Raw genomic sequence first — 17,421 nt, forward strand, 5'->3', positions numbered from 1 at the left:
GCACAACAATTTTAACTAGTATTTCAACTTCTTACCTTCTTTATAATGTTAATTTTATCATTAATCACAGAGTTTTACTTCAAATTAGAAGCTATGGAGAAACTTGTGGTGTTCATAATTATTATATTTTCCATATTCTCAATGGTCCTTAAAGGCATGTAATAATTATGAATATATAATTAAAACATTCCAGTTAGGGATGAAGTTTTACTTAAAATATTATTTCAAACATTTTTTTCTTCTCAGTTTTTTGCCCTATACACTTTAGAACCCATTTTGATTTTCTTTTTATGCCTCCTTCTCTCGGGTCTTATCGTCTCTCCTGGCTTCCCATTGGACGCTGTCAGGTTTCCCTTACAGCTCTGTGGTTTGGACAACCTCTCCAGCTCTCATAGCAGCACCTCACAGCCATTGGAGGGGGCGGCATGACAACGGACATCCCTAGTGTCTGTCACTACCGACCAACCCTGCCTGGCAGGGGCTGCTCAAGCTCTCCTCACAAAGCTGGCTTTTGTTTGAACCAAATCTCACCCCCTGCGCATTTGTCCCAAATAATCGGAGCCTTTTTTTTTTTTTTTTTTTTTTTTTAAAGATACTGCAGATGCATGAGGAAAGGATCGTTTGTGGCAAACAGTGTACTGGATAACTATCTAAGACAATCTGAGAGTACGATGTTTTATGAAGCCTTTGAGAAGTTACAACATTCAGGGGTGTAGAAGACCATACTTAAGTGTAAGGCTATGTGAATACCCACAAAAGATCCAAGAAGACTACAAAATGGAGGCCAAGATGAGTTGTGATCCAATGTAGCATTGAGGTTTGCTCCACCCCAAGTAGAAAACCCTTTACTGCAGAGTTGATATACTGGCCCACAGCGCTGAGGAACGTTATAGAATGTCAAACCTGTTTCCGCGAAATTCCTCATTGCAAAACATGCACACACCATGAAAGTTTGTATCATTTCGCTCTCGCTGTTGCTGATCCAGAATTTCTTTCTGTAAATTATAAAAGGACTTGTGAGTTTATCTTTAATTTATGTAGTTAATCTCTGAGCAATGCCAGTCTAGATGAGAGTATAAGAGTACAGAGGTCATGCATGAAAGTTGTTCATACTTCTAATTTCTTTGCTCTGGTCTTGTCACTGAAACACTCTGAAGGAGTTTCACTGGTCCACTGACCTTGCCAAGGGCTGGTCCCCACCCAAGCAGTATGTAGCCACCAGAAAACAAACTCTTTGGTACTTTTGGAAGATTTTTGTCTCACGTTGCTTTGTCTGGACATTTTTTTTAACTGTACAGATCTTTTGCTTTTATATTATGGCTTCTAATTTTGTTTTTCCAGGTTTTTTTCTGTGTGGGACTCTGTATCTGTATATGTTTCACGTGCTTTTTTTGACTCCTTTCCCCCTTGTTTATTTCATTCTATTTCAATTTGTTTTTATTTTATCATATTACTAGGTTTTTAGATGCTTGTTTATATTCTAATGAAAGAGAAAGGGTGTGGATTTGGGTGAGTGGAGAACTGGGGAGGATCTGGGAGTTGAGGGAGGGGAAACCGTAATCAGAATTTTATGAAAAGCATCTATTGTCAGCAAAGAAAATAAACACTAAGTCTGCATAGAACAGCAGGCCACGAAAGCCACATGGCAATGGTCGCAACTCTGAGCCAGCGAGGGAAAATCTTCCTGAACCTTCTGTTGGCTGTGTCACTCATTTCCTGTCCTCACTTTCTCATCAGACCAGAATCTGCTTGGTTCTTTGATTGCTTGTATCCTTAAATCTCTGTTCAGTTTGTACTCACAGTATTCACTTCTGATGACTTCCTCACTATCTCCAAAAACATCACTCTGAGCTCAGATTTTATTGCTTTATTATGAAATTACTATAAATAAATATCAGAGTTACCATGATAGCAATCCTCCTCACATACACTTCCATCAAAGGGAGAAAACAGTTTACTCAAAGTGCTTTTATGTACAATTATTATGTTGGGCTGCAACTGAAATAATTTTATAATGTTCTGCTAGGTTCTGCTCTGATCAGGGAGGCCCTACGAGTTGTCTTTCCTGGAGGTCAGTGTGCTTCCTTTGCTTCTCATGTTTACAAATCATTTCATGTTCATCAGAATCCAGCGTGATTCCTGCAAACTCACATGAACAGTCAACGTTTTAATGCACATTTCTCAAGCCTGTGACAATGTTAACCCTCATTTTTTAAGAGAAAAATCTTACTTAGCCTAACACCTCTATTTTGATTCAAATGTGAGGGATTTTATGAGTCAGTACCCTGGTGATATTAAGCCATAACAGGTTTTCGCTGGTTAGAATTAAGTTGTTGGTGGAATCCTAACTGCACAACCAAAAAGTAACTAAAGTAATATGCAAACTGGTTAACCTGATTTATAGGACAGTAAACTAAAGGCAGCATTGGGTACACAGGACAATAGAGGAGGAATATGCCTGGTAAATAAAGTGTCCTAACCAGGCTGTTTGCTAATACTCTGTTTCCAGAACAATCTCATACAACCTATATAACTGCTAATTATTTTCAAGTTTAGTAAACACTTTCCTTCTGTCCCAGATCGCCTCTTCCTCTTTATATTTCTGATCCTTTTCAAAGTTTTTCCAGTGTATATCCCTTGTACAAAATAATGAGCGTCAATGTGATGACTGCATACATCTATGTAATAAACTTTGATCATATTCATCCTTTTAGGATCATATTCATTCTTGTTCCAATTTCCTAACAAACTTTCTCTTTCACCCTCTTTCTCTGTTTCCCAGACAGGGCCTACTCATGTATGTCTTAAGTTTTTCCAGTTGGCCTTGAGTAGAACCTGAGCAGTGACATCTATGGATGAATACTTGCCTTTGCCCAGACTCTTTGTAAAGTCCTTCTAAAGAGCTGGAGAGACAGGTCAGGAGTTCAGAGCATATACTGCTCTTCCAGAAGATCTGAGGTTCATTTCCTGAACCCACGCAGGGATGCTAAGGAGCTTCTGTAGCTCTGGCTTTACAGGCTTCACTGCCCCTGCTTCCAAGAGCACTTACAAGCACATATGCTCACGCACACATGTACAACCAAACCATACCAGCCTCCAAAGAACTCCCCATGTTCATGGACGGGCAGAATGATTATCAGTGTGGAAATGGCTAGAATATCAAAAACAATCTACAAGTTCAATTCAACTCCTATCAAAATTCCAATGATGGTGTGCACTGATGTAAAAAAAAAAACAAAACGCTACAATTCATATGGAAGCACGAAATAGTTTAATAGTTAAAGCAATCTTCAGCAGAAAGAGAAAGAACCATAACAATACCTGATCTCAAATGACACTGTAGGGCTATAGTAACAAAAACTCTGATAATGGCACAGGAATGCTCATGTGGTCCATGAAATAGAATGGAGGACCCAGAAATAAAATTCACAGTCACCTAATTTTAACCAAGTTATCAAAAAACAGATATTGGAAAACATATTTAAAAACATGGTGCAGGGAAAACCAATTTCGTGCAGAAGAATGAACTAGATTTATACATATCATAATTGACTTAACATGGATCAAATTCTTAATGTAACACCCAAAACTGGAGGAAAATAGTAGGCAAGCACTTCTGAAAAGGACACCACACACAAACTAACTGCCAGAATCAGCAACCAGGATTGCTTGAAATACAAAAAAGCTTCTGTTCAGCAAGAGAAAGGATCACCAGAGAAAAGAGAAAAATCTTTGCCAATTATACAACAGATAGGGGATTAATATCTCCACTATGTAAAGAGGAGCAAAAATTAAACTTTAAACCTCCAAATCATTCAACTAATAATGAACTCAACAGACCAAGCAAGTGAAAGAAGATAATCAGCTAATAATATCTGAAATTTGTCCACTATATTTAGTCATTGGGGAAATGCAGCTTCTGACATTCTATCTCCTCCTCCCCGTCAGAAAAGCTACAAATGTCAACAAATACTGGTGAGGATGCACTGCTGGTGGAATGTAATCTTGTGTAGCCTGCATGGGAGTAAGAATTAAAACAAATAAAAAATGGAATTACCATGTGACTCAGTTGTGTCATGCTAGCTTATGTAGCTGAAGTCAACAGACCCCTGAGATCCCTGGACATCTTATGTTTATTGATGTACTCTTACAATAGTCAGTCTATCAAAAGAGGAAGGGATCTAGAAACAAGGTATACACATAAGAAGAATTTTTATTCTGCTATAAGCAAAAAAGGAAATCATGACATTTTTGAGAAAATGGCTTGAAACCGAAGATCATTATGTTAAGTAAAATAAACAAGATTTTGGAAAAAAAGTACTGAATTTTCTTCTTATATGTGGAAATCCCAATTTAAACTCGTGTGTGTGCATCATAAGAGAGGAGGAAGTTCTTTGTTTGTTTGTTTGTTTTTTGTTTTTTGAGGCGTGGTTTCTCAGTGTAGCCCTGGATGTCCTAGAATTCACTAGACTTGAACTCACAGAGATCCACTTGCCTCTGCCTCCCGAGTATTGGGATTAAAATCATGGAGGGATTCTTAAAAGAAAGAGGACAGAGGGAGAGATAAAAGGTTAATGGAATCCTGTGGCATGAAAGCAGAATGGGACACCTTTTTAAGAGAAAGGGATCAGCAAGATGGGGATGGGGAGATGGGGTTGGGAGTAAGAGAGAAAGGGAGTAAGGGAGAGGGGAGCTGGAACAAAGTTTAACAGTACAATGATGCTTATATATGAGAATTCCATAATGAGCTATTTGTTTACATACTAACTTAGATATTAAAAAATAACCTGCAGCAAACCACTGAACTGAGAATAGGACCCCCGTTGAAGGAATCAGAGAAAGGACTGGAAGAGCTTGAAGGGGCTCGAGACCCCATATGAACAACAATGCCAAGCAACCAGAGCTTCCAGGGACTAAGCCACTACCTAAAGACTATACATGGACTGACCCTGGACTCTGACCTCATAGGTAGCAATGAATAGCCTTGTAAGAGCACCAGTGGAAGGGGAAGCCCTGGGTCCTGCTAAGACTGAACCCCCAGTGAACGTGATTGTGGGGGGGAGGGTGGTAATGGGGGGAGGATGGGGAGGGGAACAGCCATATAGAAGGGAAGGGGAGGGGTTAGGGGGATGTTGGCCCGGAAACCGGGAAGGGGAATAACAATCGAAATATAAATAAGAAATACTCAAGTTAATAAAGATTAAAAAAAAAAACTGTCCTAGACATTAAGATAGTTTCTATTCTACCCTTGCATCCATCTGTTCCTCACTTTGATATCAACGCAAGGAAGGGCCCCAGGATTGGGAGCAATAGACAAGGGGCATGCCGTTCTTCCTAAAGGGATTCTGTCTGTCTGCTGACCTTAAGCTTACATTCTTCCCATACCAGGCTCTGTGATTCCCATAGTGTGAACACTCTTGACTATACATTTGTGGCTATTTTCTCAAGGTTTCTCCACTAATACAATCAAATTTCTTCTCTTTTTAAATTGTATGGGTTTTATGAATTCTTTGGCAGTTTCATACGTGAGTGATGTTCTGTTGACCCTCATCCCCACCCTCTCTCATGCCTTCCCACTTTCTGTCAAGATTCCCTGCGGTCCCTTCCTTTTTTTTTTTTTTTTTTTTATGTCATTTTCTTTTGTGACTCACTGATTTTAATCAGGATGACCTGTGTTGTCACTGGCTTGGAACTATTGGTATTGGAGCCTGGTGACCTCACTGTTGGGTGTACGACTGCTGACTGTGCCTCCCCTAGAACCCATCAGTAGCTGGTATTTCAAAAGGGAAGGGCAGGGTCCCATTAGCTGCTCCCCGATCCATGATTGGTTGTTGACAGGCCCAGTCTTCTGCAGGGCGAGTGTAAGGAACCAACTGTGAGATCATATTTGCAATGGCAGTGTATTATGCTCCAAAGCTAGCATTTTGTGGTTCCTTCCTGTTTTTTAGCTCCTACATTTTTTTTTTCCATGCTCCTTCTGTGACTTTTCCCTAAGCTGGAGACAAGATGGTGTAACTGACATGTTTAAGGCTGAACACTCAACTGTCGGCGGTCAGGAGCTTGCATTCACCAGCTTTCATTAAAAGGAGAAATTTCTCTGATTAAGGATGAGAGAATAGCACTTGTCACTGCTATTGTTGATAAACAGTGAGTTCCCCCTTATGGCCTATGACTTCTCCAACCACAGATTTTTCAAACAGGTTTATAGTACCAGGCATGTATTGCCTCCTGTGGAGTGAGCCTCAAATGCAATCTGAGATGTAGTTATCTTCATAGTAGCTGTGCCATTACTATACCAGTAAGCATATTTTACTGTTTATAGTTTGTATTTTTCAGAATTTGGTAAGATAACTGATATCTTTTGTCACTGGGTAGCTGGCTCTGTACCTCTGGCATTATGAAAGCAGCCAGCAGGGAGGAAAATTTCACTCACTTCAAGCTTGATTTTGATGTATTTTACAACCCAGACGTGTAGGATCTTCAGTAGGTTATCTTGCTAGATAACTAGTAAGAGTTACCTAGTTCTGACAGGCAACAGGGAAGAACAGAGAGCCTGTATGGTTTTGCAGGTCTCTGGGGTCTCCCTGACCAACAATTCACAAGGGTGTATCCCAGATCTGGCACTGGGATTTTTGTTTGGTAATATCCAACTATACATTTTAACTTTTTATTGATTCTTTGTGAGTTTCACATTACACACTCCAATTCCACTCATCGCCCTGTCTCTTCGTATCTGCTCTCTGCCCCTGCAGCCTCTCCTCCCGAACAAACAAACAAACAAACAAACAAACAAACAAACAAAAAGCCCAAACAAACCAAACAAAAGAAAGCATAAAAAAATCTCATCCTGTAAGCTTGGAGTTGGCTCATTTTTTTTTTTTTTTTAAGATTTATTTATTTTATGTATACAAGTACACTGTAGCTGTCTTCAGACCAGAAGAGGGCATCGGATCCCTTTACAGATGGTTGTGAGCCACCATGTGGTTGCTGGGAATCGAACTCAGGACCTCTGGAAGAGCAGTCAGTGCTCTTAACCGCTGAGCCATCTCTCCAGCCCTGGAGTTGGCTCATTGGTGTCTTTGTCCCAACTTTACTGTGCTGCTTAGGTGAGGTACAGAGTCTGCACTCCTGAGTGCTGCAGTCAACGAGAGTGATGCACCCTAGTTCTTACTGAAGTGTAAGAGCTATTAAGAGGCTTGGCCTGGTAGGTTATGGAGTTCATGTGAAGGACTCTGGGGGCTTTTGCCAGCCTTACACCTACTGCCTCAGGTCAAGATTAGGCCAAGTTCCAGCTCCCCGCCTCGAGTCAAGGCTAGGCCAAGTTCCATTCTCCACCCACACTTCTCAGAGAAGCAGGGACATTCTTGAAAAAAGGCAGAATGTACTGATAGTCACCTGACCCTCTGGTCCCAGATAGAGTTTGAATGCATGTCATATGCTTGCTAGCCAATAGATTCAAAGGTCAATATGCTTGGCCAATAAGTTTAAATTGTAACTTTGCTGATGTAACCTGTACCCCTAAAAAGTATAAAAACTGCTTGTTATAGCCACCCAGGGTCACATTCTAGTCACTCGCTTTGAGGGGCTGATTGATAGCTGACCCCAATGCACTGGAAAAAGAAACCTCTTGCGTTTGCATCAAACTCCATTCTCGTGTCTCACATGGGAGGGTCTCCCGGGAGTTAAGACTCACTTTGAGTCTTACAAGAGGTGGAATCAGGTCTCCAGAATGCCACAGACAGTGAGGGGTGGGCCAGTTCTGCACAGCCCTTGGACATTAACATGGTTCCAGGCATCAGTTCAGACCAGGGTTGTCTGCATGGCCTTTGGTGGTGACAGACCCCTCCAGCTGCATGGCCATGGACCCAGACATGGCCCTTAGTGGCAGCATGGGCTGGAATTTCACCATGGCCTCAGATGGCAGGGTAGGTTGCTCACAACATGCTATTCCTCTCCACCCTTGCAACTCCAGTTCCACCTCTCTCCACAATGCTCCAACTGTCCTGCTCATCTCTCTCTCCCATCCGTCCACCCCATCCTTGCACACTGTAGTGGCTTCTACTGCTGGATGGCCTCTGGCTATCTTCTGCAGATGCAGTGTGGTGTATTGGTCAGCAGGCCTCTTGGTCTTCTGCCCCCAGCAGTACATGGGATGGCAGCAGGTGGGCCTCTGGGTGTCTATGAATTCTTTTTTTAAACATTTTAAAATTGGTTTACAAATAATTTTAAAGTATTTTTTAATATGTTTTTCATAGATCATGTGTTCGAATCAGCCCATTTTCTATACCCCACCACTTCTGCTATCTATCCCCATCTCTGTTAAACCCCCCACCCCAATATTCTATATTCTACTTTCATATTGCCCATGGTCTACTAGACACATTCTCTCAAAGAACCTCCTATCCAATGATCCCTTCTGTTATGAAACATAGATGCAGCTGTGGTGGGAGTAAGAAGGTATCTAGTGGGCCCATGTTAAGGTGTCTCCCTGAGAAATCACCCCATCATGTGACAAACCTGATATAAGGAAAATAAACTGTGAGGGAAAGGAGGGAGAGACATGAAAAAAGGGGTAGAGGCAGAGAAGGACAGAAAGAGAAAAAGACTGGTTGGGAACACGTGCGGAGGGAGGGAGGGAGGGAGGGAGGGAGAGAGAGAGAGAGAGAGAGAGAGAGAGAGAGAGAGAGAGAGAGAGAAAAGAGCATTTCTATAAAGAAATGCTTGGGTTGGGTTGGATTTTTAATGCTCTGGTACTAAAGTTGGTGTACAATATAGTTATTTTCTCTCTTGTCCTCAGAATGTACATACCCATTTCAGTGTGTGTGTGTGTGTGTGTGTGTGTGTGTGTGTGTGTGTGTGTGTGTGTGTGTGTGCAGGCACATCTTACAATGATCCTACCATTTAGTGAAGTTAATACAAATATCTAGAGAGGTAGAGAAGCACTAATAATTTTCTACAAAGCACCCATATAAGCTTCACTGAAATGAGTCAGATGGGAGAATTTCTCAACAGTTGGAGCTTTAGAGCACACTAAAACAATAGGAACATTGAAACATGAAACAATTATGCCTTCCTCCTGATGTAACTAGAAAAGGACTAGTAATTATTCTATAAGTTCATTTCTTAGATCACTGGAATTTAAGTCTGGTATGCAAAGGTTTAATTATGCACAGGATAGTTTTGTAGAAGACCTTCCATGTTTTTCTCAGAATTCTGAAAACAAGATGTGATTTGACTTGCTTACAAAGTGGAGTCCAGGCTAGAAATAATTACTTTTATACTGCATTGTAACGCAAATCTATTTGACTTTCAGGATCTCCTGGCCACTATAAAAGAGGACCTGCTGTGTTCACCTTATCTGCTTTTACTCTCTCCTTCTGCCTTTTGTGCTACCTCCTAGGCATTGAGCTTTTCTTCATTGTCTTGTATCTAACATCTGGTTATACCTGATTTTAACTTACTCTACTCTGTTAGACCCTCAGCTTGTCCTTTGAGCCTGAGACTAAACTACTGGACTTCCCAAGCTGAGCTAAAGAAACAGAGGCCAGCACATTCTAAGAACGTAACTAAGTCAAATATGTTTGGCATCCAAGAATGGGTAGCCCCTGATTGTTGTCTGTCTTTGATGGGTGTGCTAGTTACTGCCCCTTGGTGAGAACACCTCACCTCTTATGTGTGGGCTCTTTCCTATCTACTGGTTATCTGATATCAGATGGATGATTTGTAGGCCTTCTCTGTACATTTATTTAAAATATGATTATCTGAAGCTTGAAGAATAGGAGGGAGGGAGATAAAGAGAGATGGATGGAGGGAAGAAGTTAAAAATTTACTGGAAATGGTATTTAAAAGTAGGCTGTAAATATAGAAAAATATGAGGAAAACTCATTTTTTAAAAAGATTTATTTATTATGTATACAGCATTCTGCCTGCATGTACACCTATACAACAGAAGAGGGCACCAGATCTCTTTACAGATGGTTGTGAGCCACCATGTGGTTGCTGGGAATTGAACTCAGGACCTCTGGAAGAGCAGTCAGTGCTCTTAACCTCTGAGCCATCTCTCCAGCCCCAAAACTCAATTTTTAATATTGCTAAATAACACTTGATTCTAAGTTAAGTTTTTCAAAGCTTTCTTTCACATTGCTTCTTCATGTAACTCTATTACAGATAAACCTGAAGGGCTGTTGTGGGCCTGAACATGGCGCATGTGGCATGGACAGGTTTTTGTCTTTTGCCCTTCTCCTCCATCCCCTCTACCTTGTTACAGTCTTGGGTTACAGTCCTAAAGCTAGCTACTAAGGTTCATTTCCTTATTTGGCCATTTTCTCTTCCTAAGTCTGACCACCAAGGCCCAGCTACCAAAGTACTAATGTCTAACAATCAAAAGTCCTTTTTTGGCTTCTCTAATTAACGTGCCCAATTAAAATTAACCAACTCATCCTAACACAGGTTTCCCCTTTCTCATTATAAACTGCCATTTGCCTGTGGGCCACTTCTTTCTCATCTCTACCCAGAGGACGTCCTTTGTCCCTTCAGGGAAAATACCCCTGCCCCTTCTCCCTGGTTTCCTTCCTCTTCTCTCTTGTCCTCTATCTTGCTTCTTTGACCCTTATTCCCTGTCCTTTGTGCTCAGAACTTGGTTTTGGTATGTCCTGGGTTGCCCTTCCTTTCAAAAGCAAGAAAACACACTGCATTGTGTAGCAACACAAGTAGCCGGTCTCAAGTCCTCATTGTGATTTCTTTATCTATATGAATACACTGCCGCTGTCTTCAGACACACCAGAAGAGGGCATCAGATTCCATTACAGATGGTCGTGAGCCACCATGTGGTTGCTGGGAATTGAACTCAGGACCTTTGCAAGAGCCGTTAGTGCTCTTAACCGTTAATGCTCTTAACCGCTGAGCCATCTCTCCAGCCCATTTTGATTTCTTTAACCTGCAAAGGGCCTGGAGAAACAGCTTCATCTGTGCCTAGAGGGAGATCTCTGCCCCAGGTTCTCACAACAGTCCAAATGGTTCCTCTCTAAGGGGAGTGGAGTAGAAAGCTAATGACCACTTAGTTCTGTATTCTTTTGCTTCTCTGATTAACTAATGTACAATGCTGACTGGGCATAATTCTTTTCTATGGGTCAGTTTCTGCTGATCTCTAAAAATCCCAGGAAAGAATTCTATTAATAATTAAAGTGACCATCCTAGACCACTTGCATGTTAAACTGAACAGGCCTCTACACTGCTTCTCCAGAAAACTGTACTGACGGTCATTACCAATGGAAAATGAGCTTTAATGAACTGTGTACACAATTTCTTATAGTATATTTCCAAAAAACATGTGAAAAATCAAATTTTACTTGGTTGCAACTATATACATGCTACAAGTTTGTATGCTCTCCTGAAGATCAAAATAGGATTCTCAGAGGATTTATGATTCTGAGTTTCTGTTACTGAAACAGGGCTTGCACATACTGTGTGTAATTTGTGTTGTGACATCCTTAGAGCAATCCCACATCTGTGTTACAGTGCCTACAATGTTGATTAATCACAGCTTTGTGATGGGGAGAGCTAAAATGCATCAGTGGTAATGTACTTGCCTAACACACACAAGGTTCCATTTCTAGCACCAAGATGTGAAAATCACCAGAAAACCGGCACCTACGTTTAAAGATCCCATAAGGCTGATTGAGTAGAACTCCTATGATTGTGGTGGGCAGGGCACTGAAGGCCTTGAGTCAAATGATCTTGTGTTATTTTTAGGCCCCATAAGAACCACTAATTGCCTACTTCTGTGTCTGATCTAACACCATTTTAACTACCAGGTAAAACCTTTAGGGAAATGTTAGCAGACTCCTAACTCCCATTAACCCAAACACTAAGAATGCTGCCAGACAGCACCTGCAACCTATGATAGAGACTCCTTGGCTTTGCTGTAGCCCGCCTACCAGTTTTCACTAATGTATTTTTAAAAAATACCTTGATTTTTGACGTTCTTTTGTTCTATAACTATAAAACATTCCACGAATTTATTTACATATGGAATGTGCTTTTTTTGGGGCAACCTGAATCTGAGTTCCTGAGCCACAGTCACTCAAATCTGGCTCTAGAATAAATTATCATTTCCTTTTGAGGTAAGAGTTGTGTTTGGTGCAGAGAATGTAAACTGGACAGCAAACAGCAAGTTGGTAATTGTTCCAAGACAAGAAAATACTGTATAGAAAACTGTTCTAAGAAAAGGAATTGATTGTTGGTTATAATTTTTAAAGTCCTAAACTTTCTTTTTTGTTCCCTTCAAACATGTCATAATAGATAATTTACAAAGTCTAAAGAGATACACAGAGCATTTTAGATTGCTTCAGGGATAGGTATGTACTTAACATCACTAATTTTTAATTTTTACTTTAACATTACATTAATACATATGCATCTTAAATGCATAAAAATACACCCCTAAGACAGCTTTTTGAGTAAACAGGAGGTACACGTGAAGACGAGGAAATAAACTGTAGTGATAACTACCAATTCTGTTCATTAAGGAAGCTGAATTTATTGATACAAAAACCTGTTTATTCTTCATCTTTATTAGTTAAATTTGTTTTATTTTATAAACTTTTAGAAATTGAGTTGGGGCTGTAGCTTACTGGTAGAATGCTTTCCTAATATCTAGAGCCACTGGATTTGATCCCAGCACATGGAAAAGAAAAACCTTCAATAATGGTATCAAGGTTTGCCTGCATCTACTCTACAAGGCTTTATTTACTCTTGGGAGTGCTAAACTGAAAAGGAAATTATCCATATTTCTTAAGATAGAAACACCAAATATGATACATTCTTTTGGTCAGATAGTACCTATATGTAAAATAAAGCTTATGAATATTTAAATCACGATGCTATTTTGTCTATAATAATTCTGATTATCTAAGTTGGGATCTATTTAATATAAGCAGCTTTCCCTTAACTTTGTGACTACTTGGGTCTTTGTAACTATCTTGTCTCTAATTTTTTATCATGTAATAATTCTTTTCAATAGAGAAGTTGGAACAATAGTACAACAAGATTCCTGTCCTTAATGTCTGTTAGCTATGAACATTTGCCATCCACCCTCACCCAACTCTGCATGCAACTAGCAATCTTAAGAGTTATATCTTCTGGCTGAATTATTTAAAAATAACTTTCAGGCATAATGGCACTTCCTATGTATATGATTCAAAGTGCCTTCTGTTAAACACAACCACAAAACTATCATTATTACTCCTCAGAAAATAAAGAAACTTAAAATAGCACTTAGGTAGACTTCTTCAATCATCCCAGTAATTTACTGAATATTCCTCATGAAGTGTAGGCCATCCTAGGCCCATGCATTTTATTTGGTTGTTAGGTGCCCTGCCTCTAACTCTGAAACCACTAAGCAAGCAATTGCTGGGACTCAGCTCTGTTACCCAGAGAAGGGACAGTTTTTCTGAGGTCAATGACACTCTTCCTCAGGAAATGGATGCCTACTAGGAAAGCCTAGTTATTTTAAATATCTGACAATGTTCCTGACCACACAAGCTCAGGAAGGGATCAACTGCTTTATTCATCCTTGCAGACCCAAGGTGCATCTAGAGAGAGAGAGAGTGGAGATAGCCTCAGCTTTCTCACATCCTCTAGTGAGGAAGCTCCAAGGACGCATCCTGACACTCTACTCTCATGGCTGTTTACTTTGAATGCAAAACAGTTACAACAACAAATCACACCAAACCCCATTAGGACCAAAAGCCAAACCACAGAACAACCAAAATCCAAACTAAACTTTAATTTCTGTGCATCTGTCTCCATAACAAAAGTGCTACTACCTGCTGACCAGGCACCACGGTGAACGAAGAGCCTGGGCCACTCAGGCTATCGGGAAATATATATTTTCTTCCCTCTTACTTCTCTTTCTTTGTCCTTCTCTTTGTACATCTTAGCAGCTGATATAATTAGTAGTAGCATATGTTTAGAGTCATTTATGAACAAAGAGATAACATCAGGAGTCAATCCACAGTGAGTATCAAACAGAAGTGCAAATCAAAGCTCATTAGCTTTGCGGTTTTATTTTTCTAAGACATTTCATGCTGGGCTATATATTAGGCTTTATTTGTGGGCTGGCACAGTGGAGAGATAAAGTGAATGTCACAGATGTTATATATTTGAATTTCTCAAAGCAGTTGGTATAATGAGATGAAATTTTCATTATAAAATTGGCTTGGATAAGAACCACAGTGGTAGGAATACAAGCTCAGCTCGTGCATTAGGCAATGAGTCACAGTAACAAGCTGTATGTTTGTCTCAGAGGTGCAGAGGGGCAGAGGGGCAGTGCATGGTCTTTCATCTTTATTCATAAGCTGGAAACATAGGGAACTTTAATAAAGCTGCAGGTGCAGAGTCACAGGGGATTGACACAGACGTAGAAAAGGAAAATGGGAGGGTAGAAATTGTAAGAATAAAAATCAGTCAATGTAGGGAAGAAGCATTTAGAAACCATTTTAGCAGAAGGAAACAAAACAGAACGCTGATGTTTTAAATGAACAATTCAATCAAAATGGCAGGATGACACTCTGTCACAGACCACCTTCCTAACACAATTACAGCAGTGGCTCATGGGACCCACAGGAGGCAACAAGACCTTGTATTCCTTTTGCTTTCCATTCCTAAAACTAGGGATCACCTGCAAGGTGTCCGATTCTTTAATGTCTTCACCCTATTCTAATAAGTGTTTTGGGCTGGCATAAGACACGAAAGCATAGTTTTGAGATAAAAGAACAAGAGAAGTAGGTGAATGGGCACATACATCCAAAATAAAGATAAAAAGAACATATATCCTCTCTAATAGGTGACCCCACATTTGGTTCTCAGCTTTCTTAGAAAAGGGAAACAGAATTTGAGTGGTCGTTGCCCTCTGTTCTTGGAGGCAATTTATAAACACTTTGAATTTCCCCTGGCTGAGTTACTCTTTTACTCAGTGGGCCCCTCTGATTACAGTTGATTACTTATGCTAAGCAGATGTTTCAGGATGATGGCTGGCTGGCTAAGCCAGAAAAACCAACTGTGTGATTAGTGGGTTGGGGGTGAGTCACATGACTCTTGGGTGTGGTCAGTGATTTAATCACTCATTGTACTCTGACCAATCCTCAAGGAAGATTTCCTGGTCGGACAGACACGGTATTCTCATTCTCTCTCTCTCTCTCTCTCTCTCTCTCTCTCTCTCTCTCTCTCTCTCTCTCTCACACACACACACACACACACACACACACGCACACGCACACGCACACGCACACGCACACGAATGCACACAACCTGGAGGATAACACCTCTCAAGGGACAGTGAAAGCTCTGAAGTAGGGTCAGGGAGACCACTTATCTCATTTCTGTAGGATGAGGGAAGACTGGAGAGAAAGTCTCTTCAAATCAGGCAAAAACAACATAAAACAAAATGACTCACCACAAACAAAAAACAACCCACCCCACCCCACTCCACCCCTACCCAACTCAACAAAACCAAAAAGATCTGACTAGTTTTGATTCCAAAAAAGTAGATTCCATAAGGCAAGTAAACACACTGAACTACAAAGGTGATGAGTCTGTCCCTAGGAGATGAGAACCAGGGACCATTTCATTTTTGGCCCCACATGGGAGTAAAAGGAATGGCTGAAATTTTAATGAATTCTTGCTTTCTTCTTTTTTTAAAATCACTTATTGCTATTTATGTTCATAAACATGAGGCATTTCAAAGTGCTGTATGGTGCCACACTAAGTATATACATCTTGATGAAATTCAGAACTTTGTCATTTTACTCAGTTTTATGCACCAAACATGAACAAATACAGTAACAAGGAAGAAACAGGCTAGGAAAAAAGGAATACACACACACACACACACACACACACACACACACACACACACACACTTATTTCTTAGTTCAAAAAGTAACTAAAATAATAAGTACTCAAAAATTCCATATCTAATTTTCATATGAAAATATAAGTATTAAATTAGTTATAGTATACAGGTCATGTAGGAATTAAGACAGTACTTACAGATTAACAATATATTTGTATACAATATATGCTCCTCAAACATTGAGGTATTCTTACAATACTTAGTTGTAAATGTCTAGTCTACTACTGGCTGCAAGAGCCACCCAAGACTTCTACAGAAGGTGGTGTTTGCACAAGTGCTTCCAAGTGCATCAAATGACAAACTCCCTTCGGTGGCATCTGCTGGCACTTAAGCACCACTGTAAAAAGAAGGAGTGACTCTGTGTGGAAACTTGGACCAGAACAAGGTGACTTCAGTCTCCTGAGGCTCCCACTGTCCTGAATGCTCATGGATGTTACCAGATGGGAGTCTAAGACACAGAGTAGTGCCACCCTTGCACATGTTCACCTACGTTTTCACCATTTCCCTCTAAGTGCTGGGGGTGTGGAAGGATGTGAAGAAAAGCCTTCTGCTAGTGAAAAGGCCTCAATCTAGTTGGCTTCCTGCACTGTTCTCTGGCATCTAAAGCAGAAAGTCTATGATATTGGAAGACAAAAGCAATACAGAACACGGGTCTGCTACTGCTCAGGCAGGGGAGGTACTGAATGTACAATAATGTTTTGTGGAGTAGGAGCCACACACAAAACAGGCTGGAAAGAACTGATCTGTAGTTTGACAAACAACTTTGATTATATACTTCTTGGAATGTTCAAGAAAATTATACATATTATTTGTTTTAAATAAATCTATTATTTAAAAATTATATCTTTAAAATACTTCTAAATGAAGGCCTTTTCTTTTCAAAGGTAGAAAATCAGTTTGTCCACTGTATGGGTGACGACCGAATGGAAGTGGGCAGGGTGGGTTAGGGAGCATTGGCTCCTCTAGTATGTCCACGGACCAGAAAAGGTCCAGGTGACACTTTCTGTGTTTGTATCGGGACCACTACAGAGCTACAAGAGGAAAGTGGGTCCCCAGCAGCCACATGGAAGCTCAGGACTGTACTCCATTCCAGGGGTCCAGTACCATCTGATGTCTTCATGAGCACCAAACATGCATGTGGTACACATGACACACGAGTAACAATCATACACATAGAATAAAAACAAATACATCTTAAAAAGAACAACAAGAGCAAAAAAGGAATGCTAGGCTTTTCTTGAATATTTAGCCATAATGAAAGTTCAGAGAGAGGACTGGTGAGATGGCTCATCAAGTAAAGGGGCCTGCCACCAAGCCTGGCGACCCGAGTTCAATCCCGGGAAACCATATGGTGTAAGGAGGAACCAACTTCCAAGTTACCCTCTGACCTCCACATGTGAGCACGATACATGGCTCATACTAGAGAATACATGACTGTAAAGCGGGAAGTCCAGGGTAGAAAATCCTGTAGTTTGGATGTGCTGTGCCCTGAAAGGCTCATGCACAGA

The 17,421-nt window shown here is 40.5% G+C and overlaps 1 protein-coding gene across 2 annotated transcripts in view; it reads right to left on the bottom strand.

The window, feature by feature from the left end:
• Positions 1-17,421, bottom strand: part of Zfp277 (zinc finger protein 277) — a 128,209-nt gene that overhangs the window by 19,634 nt on the left and 91,154 nt on the right. For both annotated transcript variants that reach the window (XR_015621752.1, NM_001399663.1), the window contains 1 exon segment: positions 904-995. Coding sequence is in view for 1 of the 2 variants with exons in the window: in NM_001399663.1 (NP_001386592.1) it covers positions 904-995 (92 nt within the window). In the remaining variant the exon portion in view is untranslated.

The sequence above is a fragment of the Rattus norvegicus genome, chromosome 6 (assembly GCF_021556685.1).
Source record: "Rattus norvegicus strain SHRSP/BbbUtx chromosome 6, alternate assembly SHRSP_T2T, whole genome shotgun sequence".
Lineage (NCBI taxonomy): Eukaryota > Metazoa > Chordata > Mammalia > Rodentia > Muridae > Rattus > Rattus norvegicus.